The 27883-nt window shown below is 39.6% G+C and overlaps 1 protein-coding gene across 4 annotated transcripts in view; it reads left to right on the forward strand.

Annotated features, from left to right (window-relative positions):
* LOC148040104 (Rrp15p protein) overlaps positions 1–19147 on the forward strand; it is a 48014-nt gene extending 28867 nt beyond the window's left edge. Inside the window, exons 3-10 of one of the 4 annotated variants that reach the window (XM_087696631.1) lie at positions 1258–1339; positions 1439–1458; positions 1569–1620; positions 1720–1826; positions 18155–18244; positions 18320–18392; positions 18490–18548; positions 18670–19147. In XM_087696631.1, coding sequence (XP_087552757.1) covers positions 1258–1339; positions 1439–1458; positions 1569–1620; positions 1720–1826; positions 18155–18244; positions 18320–18379 — 411 coding nt within the window. In that variant the 3' untranslated portion in view covers positions 18380–18392; positions 18490–18548; positions 18670–19147. Of the gene's footprint in view, positions 1–1257; positions 1340–1438; positions 1459–1568; positions 1621–1719; positions 1827–18154; positions 18245–18319; positions 18393–18489; positions 18549–18657 lie in introns of all 4 variants that reach the window. The other 3 variants (XM_087696628.1, XM_087696639.1, XM_087696645.1) reach the window with 3 other exon arrangements.
* Positions 19148–27883: the final 8736 nt, after the last annotated feature.

Raw genomic sequence — 27883 nt, forward strand, 5'->3', positions numbered from 1 at the left:
CAGCCAGATCTGGCGGACTTTGGCCAGATCTGGCCGACCTGCCCAGGAAACTGGGCCGATTGCAGAATAACAGCCCAGTATGGGCTGTATGACTCCCAAAGGCTGCAGACTGACAAGGACAGCCACTAAACGAATTGACAGAGCTCCTCTGTCTCCTGTCAGACTCTGACAGGAGCTCACAACCAGGAGATGACAGACTGAGAATGATAAAGGCAGGCCCAGTTTCCTGGGCAGGTCGGCCAGATCTGGCCAAAGTCAGCCAGATCTGGCTGGTCGGCCAAATCTGGCCAGGTCGGCCAGTTTACTGGCCTGGGGGCTATATATAGCAGCCCCCCCAGTCATTCCAGCATTGTACTCTGCAGGTTCAGCACTGTCTCCGTCATCTCCATCTCCGGCATTGGTGCTGCCATTGCTTCCAGTCTGTTCTGGTGCCCTCACTGACGCTCCGGGCTGCGTGCAGGGACTGCTCTGTCCATTTCAGTGTATTCAGCATTCATCTCAGTCAGTGCAGACTTTCTTCCTTCATTCCCTGCTTTCTCTCTCCTCTCCTCTGTGTTCGTGTTCTTCTTCCGTTGCGCACTCTCACAGACCTTTTATTTATCTTCCATTCGTCATGATTGTGGGACCCCCCCCAGATACTTTTTGCATTTCATCATCGCTAAGATGTTTTACTAGAATTCTCTTCTGGAAACTGTGGGCTGTTGCAGTTTGGCCATTTAACATGATCTGATGTGTATACAATGGTCTAATCTCATGAATGAATAATGCACAACTAGGTGGTCCACGGATAGTACAAAGGTGGAACACCAATGTGATCATTGAAGTTGCTTGGCAGTGGCTAGGAATCATCTTTCTTGCTAAAGCAAGTATAAGTCAAATTATATTTGCCTTATTATTCTGGCAGAGCACATTTAGATTCTTTCTTTATGGAAAGAGAGTCTGCTTTTTGGCATATTATTTTACTCTTTAGTGCTATAGTACTCAATTATGCAAAAGATGCATTTTTTTCTTTAATCAGGTCATTGCTAATAGGGCAGTGTTTTGGATTATTATTCGTTTAGATATTTAATAAAAATCTAGTCTGTTTGCTTACCTCACCATATTCTTCTGTATGTATGTATGTATGTGAAATTACCTTCATCTGCATGACATGTTTAGTTATGGGAGTGTGTATTAGCAAGGAGTTTCCTTTTTGCATAGACCTTTCGTTCCATGCAAAGTATTTTAATGTTAAATTCATCTGCATTTTATATTTAGTTACGGGAGAAAGGTCACACTGTTCCAGTTCTCTATCCAACTGCACAAGATAGGGAGCTTATCAAACTTGCTACTAGAGGAGGTAAGGATTTTGTAAGTTTTCCATGGCAAAAATTTACAGATATTTCAAGTTGAACTGACCAACTCTATTTCTGGTGTGCTCTGTTGTGTTTGATTGCAGTGGTGAAGCTGTTCAATGCGGTGAGTTCTAGTACAGACTGGCTTCTAGTGACATATATCATATTGTTGGATATATTGACTTGCCTTTTGTGTGAGAGTTAGAATGTATGACATGCTTGGCTTCATCATAGGTTAGCAAAGCACAGAGTGTTCAAGAGGCATCCAAAGATTTAGAAGCAAAAGGTAACAAGAATGCCGTGTTTTGTATACGCAATCGGATAATTTCTATTGTCATGTGCTTTTCTTTGTGTCACATTGTATTTCCTGGCCTTGTTTCTGTAGAAGTGGTAAAACGGAGCAAATCAACATTTTTGACAGTATTGCAAGGTGGTAATGGTCTAACTGAACCAACCACAATCTCAAAGCAAAGCCTTTCAGTTACAGATAAGGTAAGGCATGTCACATCTTTTGGACCTGTATTACTTGGCCATACTGATTTCAATTTTTGGATTGTATATTTTTATTCATGTTTCCTTCAACTTTCTCAAATGATACCTTACAACACAATGAGTCTTTTTTATGATTTTATGGCTGATGGTTTTGTAAGAACATCCATAGGTAGTGGGAAACCTGAGAAGCGATGAAAACCCACCCGTATTGTGATGCATGATATAAAGGACCCTCGATGTGAGGGATCCTTTCAAGCAAAAATATTATATGAGAAAAAGTGGAAAATCAAATCTAAATGAGCTGACATATTTGTTGGAGTCTGAAATATCATGTAAGGACTGTTGCAATGACCGATGTAAGCACAAGTACTTGTCAATATAGGTGCACTGGAAGTTTTTGTGATTCTAGGTGATCTAAATAGTGCAAAGAGCCTCATATCTAGTTTGTATAAGGAACACCAGATAATATGTACAACATCTATCATATTTGCGAAGGACCGAAATGTATGAGGAGATGTTTGTGCAAATTGGAGATGAAACAAATCAAACATCTTTTGCAGAGAATGAGTGGTATCATGAGGATTTCAAATGAATGAAAAACGTATGCATAAAAGAATGAGAATGAAGGGATGAATATGAACCCAAGAGATCCAGAAAGGATGCTCAAGGAGTGGAGGGACAACTGCACTGTAACTGGAGCAGATGTGAGGGCTCGAAGCATGGGTAGGAGAACCACACAAGCTCCATGGCTGAGGGTCTAGGGCTGTGGGATACTGAGAAGGAGCCAATGACACCAGGTGGCAGGAATAAGGAGTGTGTCATCTTTGGATGAAGCAGCCAGCCAGCACTCTGGTGTTGGTTAGCGTGTGAAATTAGCATGAGATGAGCTGATTCACATGCTGTCTTTGATGGAAATGATTATGTGGCACACTGCGTTGGACAAGACTCCGACAGGAGCAGCAGCAGCAAGGTCTCAGGTGCAACAAAATGCAGCTGTCTTCAACTCATGGCCGCAACTTGGGGTCGCATGTGGCTGCAGGGCAGGTGTGGTTAGGATGGCCAGATGTGGCAGCAGTGTGATGATCTTTGGAACAGCAAAATAGCAAAACCCGTCTCTTGCACATGTTACACTTATCATGTTTCTCCTACGTTCTGGTGTGAACGCTCCCTTATCCATAGGCACTTTTTACCTTCTAGCTGGAGAAGGGCTTTTTTATTTGTGTGAATACCTTTTAGTGGGTGTGGTACTTAGTACCCTAGGGATTGTCCTTTCATGTTTATTCTCATATAGTGGATGTGACCTTCCAACACTCTCTCCTCTCTTGCTGTTCACTTGTTCATTGTGAGTGTGTGTGTGTGCTATTGAACCCTAACCTAACAATGGTATCAGAGCCATACCTTTCAGCCACCACCTTGCTTGTGTGCCACCACAGCCTCTGTTGAGCCTTGAGCTTAGTTGCTTTGCTTTGTCACAACATGCATGGACTAGATTCGACACCAAGCCATGCAGGTATAGACCTAAAAACTTTCTTGCTCAGCGCCTGGTCAGCTGCTTGAACTTCAGGCTGCACACGCGGCTGTCGCCTGTGCTCGACAAGACACTCACAGCTGCTGACAGCCAGCTTCCTCTTGCGCAGCCAGTTCTAGCGCTGACAGCTGTATGTGTTAATCGCCAACAAAGCGCAGCCTGTCCACATCCCCAACATGTTGCGCTCGCCTGATTTGTTATATTCAGCCATGTCAGTGCCTGCTAGGTGCCAATTTGCTGTGCACTTTGTCCTTGTCAGCTGCTCGATGTTATTTTCATTAAAATATTTCCGTCCCAAGCCTTAATCACCATTAAGTCTTTTAAAATGGCTCCTGTTTGTATGCAATACCCCTATTAAGCACAAACTTTGGGATTCCATAGCGGAAGCAAAGAGCAAACACGTGAGTTGAGGTGCTGAATAGTGAGAGAGTGTGAGAGTGAGAGTCAACCGATAGGTGTGTACCAGTGTGGTACACAAAAAAAATAAAAGAATGTATTTATACTTAGGATATGGTACACTTACACCCGCTAGGGTGAGTTCACATATGTAAAGTAATATATACACAAGAGATACATGGGAGAGTGTAAAGGGTCTTTACACTTGAGCAATGTTATGTCTAGTGGCAACCATAGCATATATGAGTGAACCACAAGTTGAAGCATAAGGAACACCCTTCATAGAGCTGGCTGCCTTATCGTCTTTTGGGCAATCTGCCTTGCTAAGCTTAAGGTATGGTGGTCAAGGTACACCAAGAGGCTTAGCATTTGCCATAGAGAAACGATCAAGTACTTCACTGATGTACCTTTCTTGTGAGAAAAATAAGAGCTGCTGCTCTTTATCTCCTGTCACATGTATGCCCAAAATGTGTTCAGCTGCACCCAAATCCTTCATGGAAAAGGCTGAATTCAGCTGTCTTTTCAATGCATTAATCTGGCTCTTATGCTTACCAACAATAAGCATATCATCCACATAAAGCACAAGTATAATAAGGCTTCCATCATCAGCCTTCTTAATATATAAGCAATGATCTGCACTACGTCGTTTAAATTCACGTGAGAGCATGAAGGCATCAAACTTTTTATACCATTGTCTAGGAGCTTGTTTCAAACCATACAAGTGCTAGCAGATTAGTCAGCTCAGGGTGAGTCTGTGCTGTAGAGGCTGTGGCCTTTTTATAGTATTTTTTTGGCATTTTTTGATGCCTTTTTTAGGGTTGGGTAGCATTACATTCTGGTCGACTAGCATTAAATGCTAGCCGATTGCATTTATTGCTCCCCCCATTTTATGCCTGTATATTGCTAGGGCTCCTCCTCCTTTGGTGTACTTCAGCCTTCATTTGTGGATTCTTTTGAGGAGAGAGGAGCCGGTGCCAGGGTGCCCACACAGCCAGTGATTCACTGTTGTATGCTGCTGTCTCATGTTCGATATGGATTCCGTTTCCCGGGCATACATCTGAGTTCTCATCTGTATTTGTGTTTATTTTTTCTTGTCTTGTGTTTCAGCATGTTGTTTATGCTTCCATTGCTGCACCACTTCTGACATGGTATCAGTTTTCAGGTTTTGTGTTTCTGCTGTGTTTTATTGCTGATTTCAGGACTGATTTACCCCTCTGCTGCCCTGGCGACTGCTGTCAACCTGATTGTGACCAGATTTTGGCTTCCCTACTCTGCGTTTTGATCAGCATATGCATCGCCTGCCTGTCCAACACCTCCTGCTGCCTGTGTTTTCCTCCTCAGGCTGCTGGCGACAGTTCCCTACACCTGTTTAGGTAGTGTACAGCCTGTTTTTTGCTATTTATAGCATGATTTTGGCTGGGCAACTGGCTAAACAGGCCGTAGCAGATTTCCACTGATTTTTTGACTTTGTGCAACAGATTTTGGCTTATTTTGATTAGTTTTGGGGTTATACTACATGTGAACTCTTGCTTTTTGTAGTTTGTGCTCAGGGTTTGGCTGTGTTCCCTCTCCCAATCCCTTCTTTTCTCTATTTCTTTTCTAAATCCTCTCCAGATGGCTCCTCCATGCACATCCATTGATGACAACCTTCATGGGCTTGATTATCACACGTGGAGTGCGGTAATGAAGGCTTGGTTTATTCAGAAGCAGTTATAGTACGTGGTTAACGGAGCTGTGGCACGTCCTTAACAACCTTCTCCTGTTCCATCTGATTTTGATGAAGACAACCATGAGGAGGCTGTGCTTACATGGGATTTGGATGATGCCCTTGCTTATTCAGCATTACTTCGATGTATTTCCAAAGAAGTCCTACCGGCGGTCACCTCCTGTACGACAACTTCAGATGTATGGTCGAAGTTACAGTTGATGTACTAGGCTCTTTCCACCATGAGGGCCGTTACTCTCTATGGCCAACTCCGACAACTAAAATTTGAATCCAAAGATACATATTCAATCTTTCCTACTTCGTGTTACCCAACTCCAGGACCAGCTTCGCACTATGCAGTCTGCCCTATCAAAGGCACATCTTGTTGGTACGGTACTCTACAAGCTTCCTTGGGAATTTGATGGAGTGGCAAATGCTTTACGGGCACAGACATCTACGACTCTTGTCAGTTTTCTTCACATGTCCTCTATGCTACTTGAGCATAAGGCTACTTTGCGACTACAGGGGCGGTTTCCGTTACATTATGGAGGTTCAGGTGAGGCTTTTGCAACTTCAGAGAGGGATTCAAAGATGAAGAAGTTGAAGGCCCAGTGCTAGCATTGTGGCAAGAAAGGTCATTTAAGGAAGGATTGCAAAGAGTTAGTGGCTTCCTGGAAGAAAAAGAAGCAGAAGACGAAGCGGGATGCGGACTCCTTCGACGAGTCATCATCTGCCTCAGATTTTGATTCCGATTTTGATTCTCCAGCCAAGGCGAAGTCCAAGGCGCGGAAGGGATCCTCTTCTTCGGATCGTGGGAAGGGCCTAGTGGCCCCTTCCTTAGTTGCTTTCTAGTGGTGGTGATGTGGACATCCCTCACGACTCTCTAGTGCCAGAGAGGGAGTGTGAGAGGGTAGTAAGATGGGGCAGCCATGCCTCATCTATATGTCTATACAGAAGCACAGGATCCAGAGAGGGACATCCCTGATGCATCGACCGAAGTTTGGCAGGTACAAATCCTAGAGCTAGGATTGACATCCAAGTTAATGATGGGCTGGTTACTTGATAGAGAGTGGGAGGCTTTCATCTCGAGCCCATATGAGGGGACACTTTGGCGGTTCTGGCCGAAGGCGGGGATTCCATGGTCACATGTTCAGAGATATGTTTGGCAGACTGATCTTGTATGTCCTGAGTGACATAGGTGACATAACACAGAGAGCTGCTATGATTCTTCTCTATTTTCAGGTGGTGTTGTTATGATCGACATCGATGTCAGATATTCTCGGAGGCATCTTGGTAGTGGGCTGACTACTCACTGCTTGGATATCTATGGTTCTTCTGGTGGTTCTATGTTGTATAGTTTATGATTCCTCATCATTGTACTATTGTATTGTATCAACTCACCCTTGATCCGAGAGAGAGTGTTAGCAGATTAGTCAGCTCAGGGTGAGTCTGTGTTGCAGAGGCTGTGGCCTTGTTATAGTATTTTTTCTGGCATTTTTTGGTGCCCTTTTTAGGATTGGGGAAGCATTTAATGCTGGCCGATTGCATTTATTGCTCCCCCCATTTTATGTCTATATATTGCTAGGGTTCCTTCTCCTTTGGTGTACTTCAACCTTCATTTGTAGATTCTTTTGAGGAGAGAGGAGCCGGTGCTAGGGTGCCCACACAACCAGTGATTCACTATTGTATGCTGCTGTCTCGTGTTCGATATGGATTCCGTTTCCTGGGCATACATCTAAGTTCTCATCTATATTTGTGTTTATTTTTTCTTGTCTTGTGTCTCAGCAGTTTATTTCAGCATGTTGTTTATGCTTCCATTGCTTCACCACTTCTGACAATAAGCTTCTCTTAAGCTTACACACCAAATGCTCCTTTCCTTGTATAACAAAACCTTCGGGCTGTTTCATGTATAGCTCTTCTTCCAGATCACCATGCAAAAATGCAGTTCTAATATTCATTTGATCAAGTTCAAGGTCCATAGATGCTACAATGGCAAATAACACTCGAAGAGTGGTCATTTTGACAACATGAGAAAACACTTTCTGAAAATCAATGCCCTCCTTTTGTGTATAGCTCTTAGCCACAAGTCTGGCTTTGTATTTGGGTTTGCCATCCACACATCTGATTTTATAGACCCATTTGTTAGGAATGTCTTTCCTATCTTTGGGCAATGTAACCAAATCCCAATTATCATTATGATACAATGGCTTCATTTCTTCCTACATAGCTAGCTCCCACTTTTTCTTCAATCCATATGATAAAGCTTCTTTATATGTAAGAGGCTCACCTTTATCTATGAGCAAAATGCAGTCCAAAGAAGGATCAAATCTTTGTATGGGTCCTAGGTCTTCTGACACGTGTAGACCTTCTTACCCAATGATTTGTGTTATAAGATAATGGACCCACATCCAAGGGAATGTCAATGGCCTCATTGTTTGGCTGCTGAACTGTATGTTTAGGCTACTATAATACAATTTCAGGCTGCTATAATTCATTCTCAACATGCTGATTTTGGTGCTCTAGCTGATTTTTAGCATCCCCTTGTTGCCCATTATCATCTGGCTCAATAATGATATGCGGATTGTCATAATCAGCATAAAAAGGAGCTGAATTTTTAGTGGTTGATGGGTGTAGTGACTGATCATGCTGAAATTTAACTTTCTTATTGTTTGAGTCATTAGATGTGATATTTTTCAGCAGCTTTGACTCATTAAATACCACATCCCAATTGCATAGCACCTTTTTTATGCTTGGAACCCAAACTCTGTAGCCCATTTCACTCTCATTTTCATAACCCATGAAGATTGCTCTATGAGATTTTATGTCAAGTTTGGTTCTGCTATCAACTGCTATCAATTTGTGTATATAGCATTCGCAATTAAAGACTCTTAAGTGGTCATATGAAGTAGGTTTACTAGACCAAACCTCGTTATTAGGAATGCCACTTTCAAGTGCACAGTATGGAATTGGTTGCACATATGTACGGTGGTTTTAAGTGCCTCTCCCCAAAACGATTGCGGGAGATTAGCTGTGGATAGTATGCACTGAATCTTCTCACATAACGTACGATTCATTCGCTCAGCCACACCATTAGATGATGGATTATAAGGAGCGGTAAGCTTCCTTTTAATCCCATTTGTATCACAAAATTTATTGAATTCTTTAGATATATACTTTTCCCCGTTATCTGTTCTTATGTATTTTAATTTTAAACCTTTTGAGTACTAACAAATGCAAAACCTTTTAAAAGCATCAAGTGTCTCACTTTTCTGCTTGAGCAAGTAAACCCATAGTTTTCTAGAATGGTCATGAATAAAAGACACAAAATAACAGAAACCACTATGAGTATTTATTGGCATGGTGCATACATCAGAATGGATTAAATTCAAGATACAGGCCTTTTTAGAGGCTCCATGAGAGTATGGACTCTTAACATGTTTACCCAGGACACAGTCATCACAAAAGTCAAGCTTTGAGTTTTTCACATCAACACTTCCTAGTGAAGAAAGTGCTTGTAAACCCTTTTGGCTCACGTGTCCAAGACGCTTGTGCCATAACTCCATGTGTGATTGCACTTTAGCAACTGCAACAAACTTTTCAGGAAGTGCCTTGTAGTAGAGATAATATAGTGTCTTTTTTTTTACCACCTCTAGTGACTAGCATAGACCCTTTCAGTATCTTCCACATTCCATTGCCAAAAGTTGTGAAGTAACCTTTGCTGTCTTGTTGCCCAACAAGAAGCAAACTCTTCTTGATGCTAGGTACATATCTAAATATCATGAAGGATCAATTCTTGACCATTTTCAAGGGCCAAATATATGGTGCCTATTCCTTCAATATCACATGCATGATTGTTACCAAGGTAGACTTTTCCAAGGTTACCTTCTGCATAGGAAGAAAAACACTCCAAAGATGGAGTTACTTGAGATGAAGCATCACTGTCAACAATCCACGATTGTGACAAACCATCATGAGCCGACAACAAAGCATCTATCATATCTGTTTCAGTGATATACATGTCCTCCATTGCCATAGCATGTGGATCTGAAAATGCAACCAGCAAATCATCATCTTTATGCTCTTCTATCTCCTCAATAACAGTATTAGATACCGCATTTGCTTTATTTGTCTCTTTATGGGTAGATCTGCCATCCTTTTCATTCTTTTTGCTTTTTGCATTAGCTTGCTTCTTGTGTTCTTGTTGCCTTTTAAAGTACATGCAATCAGGATTTTTATGCCCTTTGCGACTACATTGATAACAAGTTACATCTTACTGTTTTTCCTTGCTTTTGCTGTGATTTTTGTTCTTATTTGCAGCATTAGATCCTTTTTCAGTTCTTCCTCTTACATTGTAGGCTGATCCATTGTTTTCCCCACTTGCCTTGTGTCTAATCTCTTCATTGAGAATATAACTATGCATACCATCAAATGTCAAGTTGGGGTTATTGCTTAATGACACAACCAATGCTTCCCATGAATCGGACAAGGTCATGAGCAAGAATATAGCCCTCAATTTAGGATCAAAAGCTGATAAACTTGCATCGTGTAAAATTGACTCAAAATACAAGTGAAAGCATTCAAATGCTCTGAGGCAGGCTTAGACTCATCAAGCTTCAAGTTGACCAACTTTCGCATGAGATGTACTTGATTGACAAGAGTTGTATTTTCATAAGTAGCCTTGAGTTTCTCCCAAACTGCGTAGGCAGTATCAAGCCTCTTTATATCAACCAAGATATCATATGTGATTGCCATTTTAATGTAAGTAATGGCCTTTTTATTCATTTTAGCCCAATCCTCATCTGAGAAAGCAACAGGCTTATGTTCTGCTAAAGCATAATCACAATCCTTTAGAAAGAGTATATCTTGCATACGATCTTTCCAAAGATCAAACCGTTGCCATCGAATTTACGAATCTCAAAGAGATTCTTTGTGTCAGATGTAGATGCATTGACAGCCATCTTCAGCAATAAACAACTGCAATAAAGGGCTAAATGCTTTCAGCCAATAGCAAGGTTGTTGAATGTAACAAATACACACTCTTGTACTTCCAAGGTGTCCAAGAAGCAGATGTTTAGCTACAATTTTAGTCTCAAGTACTGATTACAAGCATATACAATAATCAAATTTGATACATTTGCATTTATGATAGCTCCCACTTCAATAATACATCACCATAATGCCCAAATGCAATAACTCAAATGCTGTATTTACCACTGTTTCACTGCATGATGAGCATTGAGCAATACATATACTAAGAGAAGCTGCCCTTTTACAACATTTGAAGCATCCAAAGCTCAAAATTCTTCCACTCAGCAGTGATCTGCTGCAAATTCGATTGTCCAGTCTCAAATCAACTCAAAATACACCACCAATGCGGAAAGCCCCAGAATTTTTACAGTAAAACTATCCCAATTGCATCAATTCGTGTTCCCGAGCATCAATTGTGGGCAAATGTTGCAGAAATTTTACAAATTCTGCAAAAGCCCCAATTTCGGAATTCAAGAGTGCACAAATTCCAAAGGAATTGGCTCAACCAAGCAAAAATTTCACTTGCATATGAAAATCCCCAAAATTTTCCGAGACCGGTGCACTCAATGTCCGCAATTTATGGGTCTAGAGTCATTGAAGCATGTGATAGGCACCAAATCTGGCAAAGCCCCAAATTTCTAGTGGCAAATTTGCACAGATTTGTGTTCTGTGCTTGCACGTGCGAACACCCGGTAGAGAAGGGAGTGAAAACAAAAATTTCAGATTAAAAAAAGGGTTGTGGACCCGCCTGTCTGTTGCTTGGCCCGGTTGGCCCGTCATGTGTTGCCCGTCTGATGCCTGCCCCTTCGACTGTTGCAGCCACGTGCTGGTCAGCCTGTTGGCCCTGTCGCTGCCACGCGTTGGTCAGCCCGTCAGTCCATTGAGCCTTGCGTGCCAGTCGTGCGACCCGCTGTTAGTCCCGTGACCTTCGTCTTTGTCACCCGCCACACGCGCTGCCTTTGTCAGTCTTGTTGATTGTCGTGTTGTGTGCTGGTCTTGTCCACCAGTGATTGCGTGCAGGTCTTGTCTACTTGACCACCGTGTGACGCTTGCATGCCCACAGCTAGTGCTTGTGCACCAACTATGGTTGTCGAATGCAGTTGATGACTACTGCCTATGACTGTCAATGTTGCGGCTACCTACGTGGACCATCAGTTTTGATACTAGTTTGATGAGAACGAGTGGAAGCAGAGAGAGCACACACGTGAGTCGAGGTGCTGAACAGTGAGAGTATGAGAGTGAGAGTTGACCAATAGGTATGTACCAGTGTGGTACACACAAAGAAAAAAATAATGTATTTATACTTAGGGTACGGTACACTTATATCCGCTAGGGTGAGTTCACATGTGTAAAGTAATATATACACGGGAGAGTGTAAAGGGCCTTTACACCCAACACATAGCAAACACTAATTTCCTTCAAATTTCTTTAGTAAATTTGGGGCTTTTGCATGAAAATTCCGAATCTCACTAGAACTTTGGGGGTTTTGCATTTTATGCTCCAAAATTGCTTGGTCTTGTACCAAAATTTGGGGCTTTTCACATCCGAGCTCAAATTTCTCCAAATTTCAGAGACTAAATTTGGGGTTTTTGTGAAATTTTCCAAATTCATCGAGGCCAATCACACCTACACTGACATTCGTGCACATTGGAGCCCTTTCCCTTGCAAATGCTTCATTGATGCCATTAATTTTTTGAAAAATTGTTTGTTTTTGGTCTCTTCTTTGCTTTACTTTTGTGGTGCAACTACATTTATACTTTGGACAGTAGATGGTTACAAGAAAACCAGAAATTTCAGCAAGCAATGGAAGGGCAAAATGATTTGCTTAACATGTTTGGAGACTTGGACAAATTGGATGTTACTAATTATTGGATGTGGACATACATGATGAAGCATGTGCTTGTTGCCAAGTAGCTTTGGGTTTATGTATGTGGTTCAGAAGTTAGGCCTGTTGGCCTAGCTACACAGAATGTCAGGGGTTCTATCTCCTCGTGCACCTCCCACAACAGATTAGTTGAAATGGGATGGGTGTGATGAGGTATGCCCAAGCCCATGTTTTGATTGCACTTTTGTGGAAGAAACAAATTATCTGGCATATTCGGTCGTGCACAACGGCCAAGGATGGTAGGGATATGCTTGCTTCGTTGTATCAGGTGCGCAATGAGGCTTGTCTAGCCTATTTGCGTAAACAGCTTGAGATGGAGCAGATGATAGAGGGTGATTTTGTGGATGCATACATTATGCATGTGAAGGATAATATGGAGCACCTTGCTAAAATAATTTCTGATGCACCTCTTGTAACTATAGTCTTGCTTGGTCTACTTGATATTTATCAGAGTTTTGCCACTATATTCCGTTTACTTGCAAAAGGAGATGCTAATGCTTACACATTTGATGCGTTGGTATCACTATTGTCACAAGAAGATTAATCAAGATTGAATCACTCCAATAGGAGTATGGATAATCAAGCATTTGTAGCTAGCCATCAAAACAAAGGGAAGTCATGGCAACCCTCAAACTCAAAAGGAAAAAGGAAAAGCAACTTCTTCTATGGACTTCTCAAGTACCACGGATGGTGTCGCCAAGAAAAGAGGTGCAGTTATTGCAGGAGGAAGGGGCATGTTATTGAATAATACAGAAAAAAGATGGGAAGTAAAAAGAAGAAACAATTGGGCATGAGTGTTGCTAAAAATTCAGCAAATGCAAAGGATGCAACCGCACATTTGGCAAGCTTGGACATTGGTTAGTCTTATGCCTTCATTGTCCGTTGTTCATATGTTCCTTCTTTACATGATCATAGCCTTTCAATTTTGTTGGAAAGTGTAGCATATGGTATTTTGAGAGTGGTGCTTCTAAGCATATAACGTCTGTTTGTATCTTGTTTGTATCATATACAAATGTACAAAAGGGGGGATTCGTTGTATGTGCAAACAATGTTTTGTATGCAATTCAAGGCATTGGTCAAATTCCCATCATTATAGTAGATGGAAAAACTATCATGCTTGAAAAGGTCTTGTATGTGCCAGGCATAAAGAAAAAATTGCTTTCAATTTTAACCATTGCATGTGTTGGTTTTGTGGTTTAATTCCACATGGATTGATTTAGTGTCTATGACTGTAGTGATGGGGATGCTCTCATTGCCACTTATACTTTGTACAATGGATTCTATCATCTTGATTTATATGAGAGAAGACATCAGAGGATGCATTATAGATTGATGCCACCATTGTGGATGACACTGAGTTATGGCATGCTTGGTTTGGTCACCTTAAAGCAATTTGCTTCACCTATAAAGCAAAAATATGGTGCTTGATCTTCCTCTGTTGAAAGCACTTACTCACAATGTATGTGTAAGTTGTGTACTTGGCAAAATGCATTGTGCTTTCGTTTTCCAAAGGTGGTTCTATGCGTGCTAATCAGAAATTGTTGCTTATGCATAGTGATGTTTGTGGGGCCATGCATGTCAAATCCATCGAAAGATACTTATACTTTGTTACCTTCATTGATGTCATGACTCATCATTGTTGGGCATATGCTTTGAGGCATAAATATGAAGTGTTTGCATGTTTTAAAACATTCTTGGCCTTGGCTAAAAATGGCAGTGGGTGTAGGCTGATTACACTGCATACTGATCGAGGGGGGGAATATATGCCACAGGAGCTCAACTCCTTAGTGGAAGGGGGCATTATCCATCACTGTTCTAGCCTTACACACCTCAACTAAACTGTGTGGTTGAAAGAAAAAATTGCACTTGGGAAATGGCAGGTTGTATGTTGTCACACAATAAGCTACCCCCAAAGTTTTGGCTTGATGCTATCAAGCGCGCAATGTATGTGCCGAATTGCAGCTCAACTAAAGCATTGGCTGAATGTATGCCTTACGAGGCTTGGAATGGCTGGAAACCAATGGTGTCACAAATTCGTATATTTGGTTGTTTGGCATATGCTTTGGTATGACAACTAAGAAGACATAAACTAGAAGACAAGGCTGTCAAATGCATTTTTATTGGTTTTAGTGCAGAAAGTAAAGGGTACTACTTGTACCAACCCTCCACAAACAAGATTTTTGTTAGTAGAGATGTGTTATTCGTCGCTGAATATGCTGGTCAGCCCTTCATGGGCTGCAAAAATTAGCCCAATGTGGGGCCTATGGATATGTTTGACAGTTTGTTGCCTTTATTTCAGTAAAATGAATTTGATTTTGGTCAATTTTAGCAATCTATTGAGGGTTTACAGCAGCAAAAGTAGTAGCAAATACATGCTGAACAACAGCTTGATTTTCAGCACATTGATCAAGGCATTGCTGATTATGAAGTGGCCGATGAGAGGGTTGTTCTTTGGGAAGCTAAAACAGTCCTTAGATGGTTGTTAGATACATTACGAGATAGCAAACAATCCGTTCCTCTTCCTAGTAGAACTAGAGTGGCCACTTGCTAAGCACTAGGTAACTTGGTTGCGCAGCCACTGGTAGCTACTGCATGCAATGAAGAATCTGTTTCTCTACATGATGCTTTACAAAAGGAACATTGGATGGCAGCTATGCTATCAGAGTTAAACTCTATTGATAAAAATGGCACATGGGAGTTATGTGACTTGCTTGGTGGCAAGCATACTATAGGTACTAAGCGGGTTTACAATTGGAATGCAGATTTGAGGGCAACATTGATCCGTACAAGGCATGACTTGTTGCCAAAGGGTATGCCCAATCGCATAGGATTGACTATGATGAGATGTTTGCACCCAATTCACATATGACCACCATTCACACTGTCATTGCTTTGGCTGGTCATTATGATTGGCATGTGCATCAGTTCGATGTGAAACCTGTATTTTTGAATGATACAATCGGAATAGAATGTTTAAGGATGTTTCATTTAATTGATTTTAATTCAAATTTCTTTTTGGGTTTGTACAATAGCCGAGTGAATTGATGAGTGCTTGACGATTTATTTCAACTTAATATTTTCATAGCTTAACACCTCCTCTAAAAGAAGCTTAAGAGAGATTGACAAGCAAGGCTTTACACCCTTTTCCTCATAAAAAAGAAGAAGAGAAGTTTAGTTAAGGGGGACTGAAAGCATAGGTCAACCTCAATGGTCTCCAAAACGAGGGAATGCCACCAAGGGAGCCACCCACTTGGGGTTTTGACCAGCCAAGAACCCAAACCACAAAACACAATGGTAGGGCATGTGTCCAAGAGGTTTTCACTTGAGAATGCCCTCAATGGAGTACTCAAGGGTCCTTTTAGAGAAGGGATCATCAAAGCATAAGAGGGAAAATATGCCAATTCCAAGGACAAAGAAAACAAACAAAACCCTGAGTGTACAAAGAAAAGAGGGAAAGCAATATGCTCTTGCAATTGTGTTGATGTCGAAGGTGGACGAGGAGCCAAAACCCCAAGGCTGATGCACGGAGTCACTTGAGCATTAGCTAGCTCTTTGGCTTGGTGAGGAGATTTGAATGTCTGTCAATCGTGGGAATGTATGCGAGCTGATAGTGCCCAACTCTACTTGCTTTTTGGAGAAACGATAATGGAGGCCAAGGTGCTTTGACCAGCGAAGAAGATTGGGTTGTCCGAAAGTTGGCTGTCAATGTGTATAATTTTGGGGTATCATTTGCTTCTTACTGGACCAGGAATGGACCTCTACCCAAGGGAAGACATATACCACGGTTGAAACCAGTCTTTGCTAGACCCATAGTGCCGTAGAAACCTAAAAATTGTACACAAATAGTTGAATCAACAAATCAGCACGCAAATTAACTCAGAAGTGAGAGCTAGAAAGCTCTGTTGGCCCCAACCATGGTGCCTCTTGCAACATTTCTTCAAATTGTTAAGAATTTGGATTGATAGTGTACAAATGATCAATTGCTATAATTGGCCAGCAAACCCAAATAACAAATTGCCACAAACCAACAGCAAATTCAAGCCTAAATGAATGGGAAAATGCTCCATTCCCACTAAGAAGAGAGAGAGACCAACACTAGACTGATTCAATCAGTCAACCCTGACTGTAGGAAGGTGCAAATGCTGAACACAAGCTGATCACTATGCATTCATTTTGAACAAATAAGCTTCATCCACCTGCCATGTTACTATCCAGCCCTAACATGGTTGCTGTCAAAACATTCTCTATAGCTGAAAATGAAGAAAATCAGTCCCAAAACTTGCAAGTTTCTGCTGCATTGTGAGAGCTGACAGTAGAGAAATCAAGTTGAATAATAGTAAGTCTATTATTCCAAAAGCTATCTCAAGCTAAAAATCCATGAGCTGATCCACTGGGGCTGCTTGTCAAATTTGACCTGCTCACTAGACCAAACATAGCTCTAGGGCTGCTTGTCAGCCTAAGTGAGTCGCTCACAGGATCAAACTTGTCAAAAGGTTCAAAAACTTATGTTAAGAGCCCGAATCAGGATCTCGTGAGATCTTGGAGACCTGCTTTTGTCTTGTGCCTATATCCCTCATTGCAACTGGGACTCTCTCTCATGCCAAGAGCTAGGGATGCTAGAAAGACACCATTGGTCCTGTTTTAGAGAAGTTTTAGGGATTTTTAAAAGGGATTTTCATACTACCGAATCTTTTGGAGTTTGATGGGGCTGTAGGAGCGCCAAATAAATTGGCCAATAATTGAGGATTGATTTTGATCTCAATTTTCATAGCTTAACACAAGTAATTGTGTTGTTATAGCTAAGGAGAATCATTGAAGAAATAGCATTCTCTACAATTCAGAGGGTGACAGGATGGAGCATGAACGATCATTTTTCCCTCTTCAATGGTAGAACCATTTTCAAAAAGTTTTGTATGCACTTACCATCACAGCTTCTCCTTTCAGTTCTTGTTAGATTGATTAAGTGTGATTGAAATTTTAAACTTCCTGTCACGCAACCTTGCCAGTCTATTATCTATTTGATGTATCAGAGTGACTCCGTATTGAAATTTTAACAAGAACAAATAACTGCGAATTCTCATCATGCTGTAGTGAGGCTGTGTTTCCATTTATGTGTTGTTTTGACAGTTACCATTACCGACTATGCTTCTTTCTTGCTTGGGCAAGATTTTGGGCTCTTTTGATTTCTTAAATGGTCCCAACAAACTGTTTTCTTGCTTACCTCATAAATGCTATTGCTTTAGTCAAGCTTTGTGCCATTCCACTGTGGATAAAGAAAACGTATTTAGATACTGTAAATCATGAAAAGAGATGTATGCATATTTTTAATTGTAACCCATGAAAAGAGATCCATGTATATATAGTTTCAAGTTTTCAACTTGCTGGAAACTTCTTTTGATGTACAAACAGTAGTCTTAGTGACGATCATGAATACATACAGTCAAGTTTCATGAAATTAGGTTTATGCTTAGTAGCTACAGCCGATAGTCAGATCCCTTCTGTTTGTTTGTTAGGAAGTCCAGAGTAATCCAGATATGAGGCAGTGGAATATTCATATATGGACTTATTTAGGAAAGCTATATCAGATGGTGATGATCAAGTAACAGGCTGACACAGTCGAGGGTCATAACATTATTAAAATAGCCATATATCTCAGGATCCATCCACTATGTGATAATGCATGCATTCTTGGAGGATTCATGATGCTGAGGGCATTTTCTAGCTTCAAGCTGTTAAGACTAAAACTGACAGAAGTCCTGATTTCTTCATTCTGGTATTTTGTTGAGGAGAAGAATGAGATTAAGCCAGGCTGGTTGGCATTGCAAGATACATTCATGCTTGGAAAATCCAGACTGAAGGACTGGGACACCAAAAAGGTAACACCAGGTTCGATTTTCTGAAACTAAAAAGGGCGTCACTCTGTTTACTGAAATTGTCCTCTTGTACGTCAGGATGTGGAAATTGATGGGCAGACTGATGATCACAGTGATGATGACAGTTTCAGTGACTAGGAATCTCCATCTAGTAAGCGATGTTCCTCGCAGTATGTTATATAACTGCATAAAGATGTTGTTTGTGTACATTTTGTCTAACATATTTTGCACTCATGCAATGAATACAGACCATGATTGTTGCAACTCCCTGGAGTGAAGTGCTGATGAAACTCCAGGTTGTATGCAGGTGAGAAGGAAAGCAGTAGCGAATAAATGTTCTTTCTTGCATCAAACTAAAATTCATCATTTGAGAGTGAACTAGAGAATTAAACATTTATTCCACATGTTTTATCAAGGATTGGATGCAGGTTGTTATTGAAGACAGAACATTGAACGTGGGAAAAGCTTGAGTAGAAGAGGCAGTTGTCCTTACTGAGTAAGAAGGCTTGCCACCTGGGGCCTCTTTGAGCAAGTGAAGCGAGGTTAGTTTTGAGGCCTTACAAGGCCTTGGTATGTACAACGTGCAAGCACCACCCTCTAGAAGAATGTTGAGTTAGTTGGCTTTATTTTTGAAGCAGCTTACTTGGCTAAAGCAGGGACTCAACTTCCCCTAGTTTTTATGACAAAAACTGACTTTAAAGATGACTGCTTTCCACCATGTGCTTGCTGTTCTTTTCACCTCTCGGTTACTCAGAAGAGTACCGTTTAGTAGCCTTCATAGGCCTGATGGTTCTGTAACTGCAGCAATTACTTGGAGTTAACTGAACAGTTTGTCCCACTTGTGATACAAATGTTTTTGTGTATGCGTGAAATTCCATGCATTTTATTCATACAAAATTTCAACAATCTCTTCCCTCACGTGGACCTCAATTGACATTCAGCAGCAAAGCTGCATCTGTGTTCTCAGGGCTGTATGCTGTTCGGCCCCACTTTTCTTGCTTATCATGCTTTAGTACTGATGCTTAGAGAATCCTAACAGGTTTGAGACAAATTTACATGAAGTAGTAGATGCATCTATTGTTTTGGTGCAAAGGGAGTTGAGGGTATGTGTGCGTCTTTCGGAATAAGTGTCATTTCTTGGGTCTGATGCAGAATGCATTCCCTCTGTGCGTGTGTGTAAATATTGCCAAAATTAAAGAATAATTATATTTACAAAAGAGTGGCTGACTAACATGCAAAAGCTGTATTCACCACTGGAAAAACAAACCCAAAAGGTCAAAAGTTTTGACACCAGGAAAGAGAAAACTTATTGAAGCCCTTGAATAGTAAGAGCATCTTGGACCATTGAGTTGTCTCTAATCATGAAAGAGACATATTATACAGATGACAATCTCTATCACTATCATGAAGCTACCTGCCACAATGATAAGCCTCTAATGTGACTAATATGACTAAGTTCACTAGTGGAGTGGAAGATAAAAGCATTTCTAGTATGCTAGAAGTACCAGAGTGCAATATAAGGCAAGATGAACCAATTGTGACGCTTACCATTGTATGGACAGTTGTAATCTTGTGTTGCTGCCCTTTATTGCCAATAGGGAGGCCTCCAACAAGAACTCTCCATGCATAAACCTTGCCTTGATATGAGATCTTTGATTTCCATATTTGAAGCAATCTATGATGCCATTATCTTATTAGCCTTTTCAGTATAAAAATTAATTAAGGTAACCAATCTTTCATCCTCTATATTTTATGGTAGGTCACATGTGCTTAAAAGTATAAAAATTAATTAAGGTGAATGAAACTCTAAGCATCAAGCATCAATCAAATTAGAAAGAAGATTATGCTACTTGATTTTTGTCAATTTAGACCATATCAATTGATGGTTTCTAGGTAGACAAAAAGGTTGTTATAAATGATAATATAAATAAACTTTTGAGCAATGATGAATACCAAAACCTCCCACAATCATTAGACTTGATCATCCCATTCTATTTGGCTTATTTTTGAGCAATGAATTATTTGGTCATGCTACATCTAGAAATAGCCAAACACCACATCATGCTGAAGGCTTGATCATCCCATTCAATTGAACTTATTTTTTAACAATAATGGTCAATACAACAATCTAGAAATAGCCAGCCACTTCGGCTTGTAAAGAATTGATATATTCTATAGAAATTTTGGGTGCGAAAGAATAAAAGATAAATAGTTATTGCCAATAAGAGATTGAATGTGATAAAAAAGTTGACTTAGGAGGGCATTTGATTCTCTGAGTAGATTTAATAACATGCAACCAAGAGACTTGAATATGTGTATTGCATTGAGAGATCCCTATCGCTAAAAGCTTTCATAATATCCATGCAAGGTTGTTGCTCCAAATAGATATGTTGTAAGAAAACTAATCCAACAATTATCTTGTGTTTTCCAACTTCTAAAAGAGCAACCCTAGTCATAAGCTTTGGAGAGGTGACGTGGTCCCAAAACACGTAAAGTTTTATCCATAGTTTCGTTATTTCTTCTAGAGCATCAAATTAGTTGCACCAATTTATCTAAAGATTTCTAAGGTAGCAATGGTAGGAAAAAGGAATTCATACTAGTCATGAAATTTCGCTACTTTAAGATAAACATGCAATGAGTAGGATTGAGTTTTTTAGTATACAAACTTCTCTCTTATATTACCATGTTTCTAGACAAACAACTAGCATGCCCACCCCAATGGGATATATAGTCAAATATCTTTTTGTGCAAGTAATACAAGTGATTTAGTATTAATATGGAAGTGTGATGCTAACCCAAACAAAACCCAAGCAGCCATATCTTAGGCAACTTTATTTTTTTCAATCCTTACAAATATGAAGAATCATTAAATGATGATTGACCAACAATCTTTTCACCATTAGGAAGGGCCAGGCCCACAATATCTCCATTTGGTGTAAGCTTATATAGTAAATAGAAGATGGGATGAGTGATCAAAGCAAAGAATAAAGAGTTGAGGGGGTATCCTTACCTAGAGCAAGGAGAGAAATCTCTTCAGAAACCTTGTCTAGATACTTGTGCATGTTTGATGCCAATTGAACCTTAAGGATATTATATAAAACACTTGAATTCTTGATAAAACCATATTTTACATGCTGAATAAATGTATGTACTTTTTGCAATCTAATTTTCAAAATGTTAGTATAGAATGATCCTATCGTAAAAATTTACCTCAATTACTTCAACTCCATTGATGTAGGTACTTTGGGCAGTAAATGAAGTAAGGCCAATGTTGAATTAGAAGGCATTATACTAAACCTCATGATCCATGGAAGTAAAGGGAATCTTGAGATATTCTACGTTAGTTGTTTGCAAATAGTTCATTTAGCAAGCCATTCCAACTTGGACTCTTTCTGTGAGGAAGATGAAATAAAACATAGTCCGCTTCATTTTTTGTCCACAAATTTGCCACCCACTTGTGTATAACTTGATCATGGACTGTTAACCCTCAAAACTCAGTCAAGCAGAGAAACGTACAAATCAAGTGCTCGAAAATGGATTATCACCCAAGGAATTATCCACCCATAACATGTAGTTCAAAAGTTTTACTCAAGATATATAAATATGGTTTTTGCAAACATTATGCAAGAGCAGCCTCATTCCCATGCAAATTGTTATGCTTGCCAATGTTAGATCAAATAATTCCATCCAATCTACTTTGTATTAGGTCATATTAACCTACTTGATATGTCTAGAATGTTAAAGGACCAATCAAAAGCCTTAAAAGTGGATAGGGCACCCAAGTTTTTGTGGAAACTATAATTCTAATCTTAATTTATAAAAACCAAAAGATGAATGGAATAGCACATTCTTGTGTGCGCCATTCTAGTTAGATCTAGCTTATATATATATATATATATATATATAATGTATGTATGTATGTGTGTGTGTGTGTGTGTGTGTGTGTGTGTGTGTGTGTGTGTGTGTGTGTGTGTGTGTGTGTGTGTGTGTGTGTGTGTGTGTGTGTGTGTGTGTGTGTGTGTGTGTGTGTGTGTGTGTGTGTGTGTGTGTGTGTGTGTGTGTGTGTGTGTGTGTGTGTGTGTGTGTGTGTGTGTGTGTGTGTGTTTATTGTTTTGTGTGTGTGTGTGTATACATGGATTGAAGGCTTCCCTGGCAAAGGGATTTTAGGAGGATTGTGAAACCATCTCCTTCTACCTTCAAGTAAGGACTACAATGAGAAAGTATTAGAGATGTGTACATACTACAATCCCATGAATCATTAAGCTTTCTTTCCTACATGGATGTCATGAGAGAATAGTGCATCGGTTTTGAGTTGCAAGGTGACTCGCTAGGTAAGAGATAGTCAATTGAGGTTGGTCAAACTCTTAAACAAATGAGAGATCCATTCATGTCCCTTTGTTGAGTACTCGTAGAGCTGCACATTTTGGTTGTGTTGCCAAGATAAGGGTAGTATTCACTACTCCATGTGTTTTTCTTTGTGCTCTACACTTTCTTTGAAACATGCATGGTTAGGTTAGAACATGAAAGAGTGTTTCTTATAAATTCTAAATAAAAAAACATTGCATCATTAGGCATAGCTTAAAGAAGACTATTGAAATCAAAATGAATTTAAAAAGAAAACAAAATGGTATGCACTCAAGCATATGTATGTATAGCAATATGAATGCCTTAAGGAAAACACACATAAAGGCAGGAAAAAATAGTTGCCCATCAACTTTACATGCACATCGAGAATATAAATACCAATAAAAAGGGTATGTCACTTTTAGTAACCCTCTCCATGGCACCACTCGAATCATTGCCACTCAATTGTAGGCGCACCATTATTGCAAACACAAAAGTACTCAACTCAAGAAGCATCTAGCTCTCCTAGGTGCACCACTATTGCAAACACAAAAGTACTCAACTTGAAAAGCACCTAGCTCTCCAAGCACTTGAATTTGGGCACAAACCACAAAAACACACCTTGCATAGGGTATCCTTTTAAGGCATCATTCCATCTTTATTATGTTGTTTATCCCTTATAATCTTGAACTTTGAAAGATACTCACACAATGGAGATGGTGCCTCAAAGGAAAGTCGTTAGCCAATTTGCTAATCTTTGAAGAACTATTAGAGTAACCTAACTAGAAATTCCACGATGGTCATGCTCATCTTTTTATCCACACCATTATAAGCTACATTTTCAGGAGCTATCAACTCTCTTTTGAAATCACCATGCTTGCATAAAGGTCCATAAATACATAAGAAGTGTATTGACCACCATCATGAATTATTGAGAACTTAAGATTTTTTTTAATATTTTCTTTGATGATGCCAAGAACTTTTAGAATGCATCTAGCACATGACTCTTCCTATGAAGAGGGCAAGCCTAAACCTTCATAGTGGTATCATCTATGAAAGTGACAAAGTATTAAGGTCCACCCAATGAGACCATAGGCATGGGCCCATACAAATCATAACGAACTAGATCCAAGCACTTTGATCTTCTAGTACAATCACCTCTCTTATGAGAGAATTTAGTTTGTTTACCAAAAAGACAATGGCCACATGAACCAATATTAGAAAATTCCAAACAATAAAAATGATTCAAATGACACAAAGCTTTCTTTCTATTAAGTAACATGTGCCCCAAAATGGTGATGCCATAAATTGATGGCTAATTGGTATGCCTATTTTGTGACAACTACAACATGGTCTTTAACTCGAAAAAAATGCAAAGGATACGAAGTACTAGATTTATGCCTTTTGGCAATAACAAGAGACCTTTTGAAAGTTTTCATACATGATCTCCAAAGTCACCTTATAACTACAATCATAAAGTTATCTAGTACTAATCAGACTCTTAGTCAAGTCTAGAACACGTCATATATTCCACAATACAAAAGAAGATCCATCAGGCAATGCGACAAATGTACATCCCCTATGCCAACAATGGCACAAGCATCATTATTAGCAATATGGAAACATCCTCATTTCTTAGCATCATTAGTGAACCACTCTCTATATAGAATGACGAGTCTTGAATTCAATACTAATTCTATGACATGCCATTATCCATGGCAACCAAGAAAACATCACCAAAAGAGGAAACATATAAGGCATCTCACACATCCTCATTACTTTTATATGCATTAACCTCTTCTATCTTAGTTGTTCCACTCTCCTCATTGTGCATATGGGATTCATGACAACTCTTCTTGGAGCATACATCATTTGTCTATTTCTCAACACCCCCCTTGAAACGATGAGTCCCTACACTTGCTGGCTTTTGCCCCCCCTACATGATAACACGGCCCGGAAGACTAGCTCATAGGCACCCTAGTCAAGTTAAAGCTTGAGACTTTACATCTTTGGCAAGGGTTTTACAATAAAATCCACTAAGGGAAACATAGAGATCCACTATGGGAACAAATTCCTTAGAACAACTTGTCAAAGTTGTTGATGGTAGCGGAAGTATCTTTTTCTTATTCTTGATTCATAAATTGACTTTGGTGATATGATGGTCATTCTGCATCTGCTGTGCTCTTTTCTTGTGCAAGCATTCACTAACAATGTGGCCAGTTTTATCACAATACTGACATGTCATCCGACTCCTGTTGTCGATGTTGAATCCTCGACCTCTTCCCTTGGGTCAAGTAGTTTCTGTAGTGTATAACTCTTTTTTCTTTTTCTCGTTCTTTGGTTTGTAGCAATTTTCCTTTATACGTCATATAAATCACATAGCTTCTTCCATACACCAATCACACCCCCTAATGTGTATTTTTCATTAAAATAAACAGATTTTGAGAGTGTTGACATAATAGTGAAACATGCCTACTTATCCATTTCTTCCCATACATAAACATCCATGCTCTCAAACTTAATATCATTGCATTTGAGTGTCTTTACCTACTTCTTCTGAACCAATACATTATAGATTTGATCTTTTCAATAAGAAAAATTGATGACATCGAATTTTTCAATATTAAATAATGCATTTTAAAAAGTAGATGAGGAAGTCATAATGATTGCAATATGTCTTGCACAAAAAACACCAAGATATGCCTAATTGGAAGCTCAAAAGAAACCATCTAATTGTGATCCATGTGTCCTCCAAAGCCAAACAATGGCTAAAGCAACATCAACTTAGTCCAAAATCATGCAAATCTACTGTATGGGCATTCTAAAAGGCATCGCCATTATTATACAATGCAATCAACATAGTCACTAGAATACAAGCATGGTACAATAAAAGCATGTATCTGAGATGAGAAGTGTGTCAATGTCAATGTTAATCACAAAATCGAAAAGTTTTTTAAGACTCAACCAATGTAGACGAGACTCAATGAAGCCTTAATAAGATAGGCTAATAAGAGTCATGTGTATTTGAACAAGAAGAGTGCAACTTTGACGAGATGAAACTTGCCAAGTTGTATATTGACGCAACGTTTAAAGTTATCAAGTGCACACTTTGGTCTTACTTGATTGATTTGGAGCTCTCAAATGCTTTGCTAAAATATATTCTCTTCTTTGTCTCCTCACATGAAAGGCCTTGCTTGAGTCTCGTACTTAAGCCCCAAGCTTCCAACAACAAGTAGGCCCCTTGCTTGTAAATCACAGGCTACCCCTTGCTTGTAAATCACAGGCTACCCCTTGCTTAAGCATATACTCTGTGCTTGTATACATAAAAAACATGTACCAAAACCTCTTTCCAAGCATCTAAAACCAAGTTGTTCTACTTGAAATTCAACCACTAATGGCAAATGTGATCAAATCGGGGGTTATGGCAGCCCTTGAATGCCTCAATGGCTCCCCAAGTTGGAACACTTGTTTTACATAGGTGTAAAGCTCGGTAATGAGGATAATACCACTTTCAAGATGTAGACATCAAGCATGAAAATTGCAAGAGAAGATTGAATCCTAAAATTTGGAACAAAGGTTGACTCCTCCCACTAAGAACGAGCTTCCACAGATGCTGTTGTGATACTAGTTGTGAAGGGAAGCAATGTTAAGATGAGGGGTCAAAGTTATAGAGTGCAAGACGCGAGACACACACACACACACACAGAGAGAGAGAGAGAGAGAGAGAGAGAGAGAGAGAGAGAGAGAGAGAGAGAGAGAGAGAGAGAGAGAGAGAGAGAGAGAGAGAGAGAGAGAGAGAGAGAGAGAGAGAGAGAGAGAGAGAGAGAGAGAGAGAGCATACAAAAGAGTTCACTCAGTAGAATGAAAAGTATCATTGTTCTTTGTTATCTTCACTTATGTATGTGTACTTATATAATGGGTTGCCACCAGGCCATCAACCATTGGCCTTTACCCCAACATGATCTCTATGGGACCTTCATAAGATCCTTTCACTAAACTAAAATGGTTTTTTATAGCTTGATATACTACAATAAATTTATTTTCCTTTTTCTAATATCTCGTTTAATGCATAGAAACATCTCAATAGGATTCCCCTGCATCATTCGATGCTAGCTCAATAGGAGGAACTTGTAGCTTGAATTTTATCTTAGCCTTCTTTTATTAAAGTCCATAAAGCTAATTGAGAAATTTGTCTTAGAAGAGCAAGATCTAGTCGTTTGTTGCATATCTAGCCTTTTATTTGATGGTTTCAATATATTCCTCCAGTCTATTTGATTAACTACTATGACTACATAAAGGTAGAGGTAGGTGCTTTTTTGGGCTTAAAAATGTACCGTCTAAGAAGTTCAAAGATAGAATATTACTTCCTACGAATCTTGTGTAACACCCTTGTCTCATCTCAAAACTCTTTTGACCCATATATCATCGTGAAGCTCTTAATGAATAGATCTACTTTTGCAAACAAAAAATTTTGGAGCTATTTGTTGTAACACCCTTGTCTCATATCAAAACTCTTTTGACCCATATATCATCGTGAAACTCTTAATGAATAGATCTACTTTTGCAAACACTAAAAATTTTGGAGCTATTTGCAAACATTTCCACTCTCTTGGGTTTTAAGAGCATTATAGCCTTGAATTTCTTAGAGGGCCTATTTTTAAGACCAAAAATTCCCTAATGATCTTATATTTCTCATTTTCATCAAAGTCATAACCCATGATGTCACAACCCATGAGAAATAACCTTTGAATGATAGGAAAATGTGAGTTATATTGTTAACCTAATCAAGACCATGAGAAATAACATTTGAATGATAGGAAAATGCGAGTTATATTGTTAACCTAGTCAAAATAATGAGAAGAATAAGAAATGGTGGTCCAGCCCCACCTAATAAGGCTAACTCATGATAAACAAAGAGAACATTCCTTTTGATTGTGAGGCTTTAGGTAAACACTTCATCAACAAAGATCCTCACTTAAAAATTTGGCCAAGAGAACTCGATGCTTTACAAACAATTTGGATTTTGAGGCGTTGAGTTTTTAGGCATCAAGTAATTAACCCCCTTTTAGGTATGCATAGAAACCCTGATTTGTGTGCTGATTAGAAGAGAAAGTGGTCTTCTACAACCAATCAAGAGTTTGGTCCTAGAAATAAGTCCTTTAGAACAAACGAAGGACTTGTTACTAGACATAGTGGTAAACAACAAACATAGCGATAGTTGTATAGTGGTTGATACCAAGCATAGGTTGGTTTTTACTTTTAATTACCCGTTACTTGTACATAAGAAAGATCACAAAG

The sequence above is a fragment of the Lygodium microphyllum genome, chromosome 2, assembly GCF_053477565.2.
Source record: "Lygodium microphyllum isolate KBCC chromosome 2, Lygodium_microphyllum_v1.1.10, whole genome shotgun sequence".
Classification (NCBI taxonomy): domain Eukaryota; kingdom Viridiplantae; phylum Streptophyta; class Polypodiopsida; order Schizaeales; family Lygodiaceae; genus Lygodium; species Lygodium microphyllum.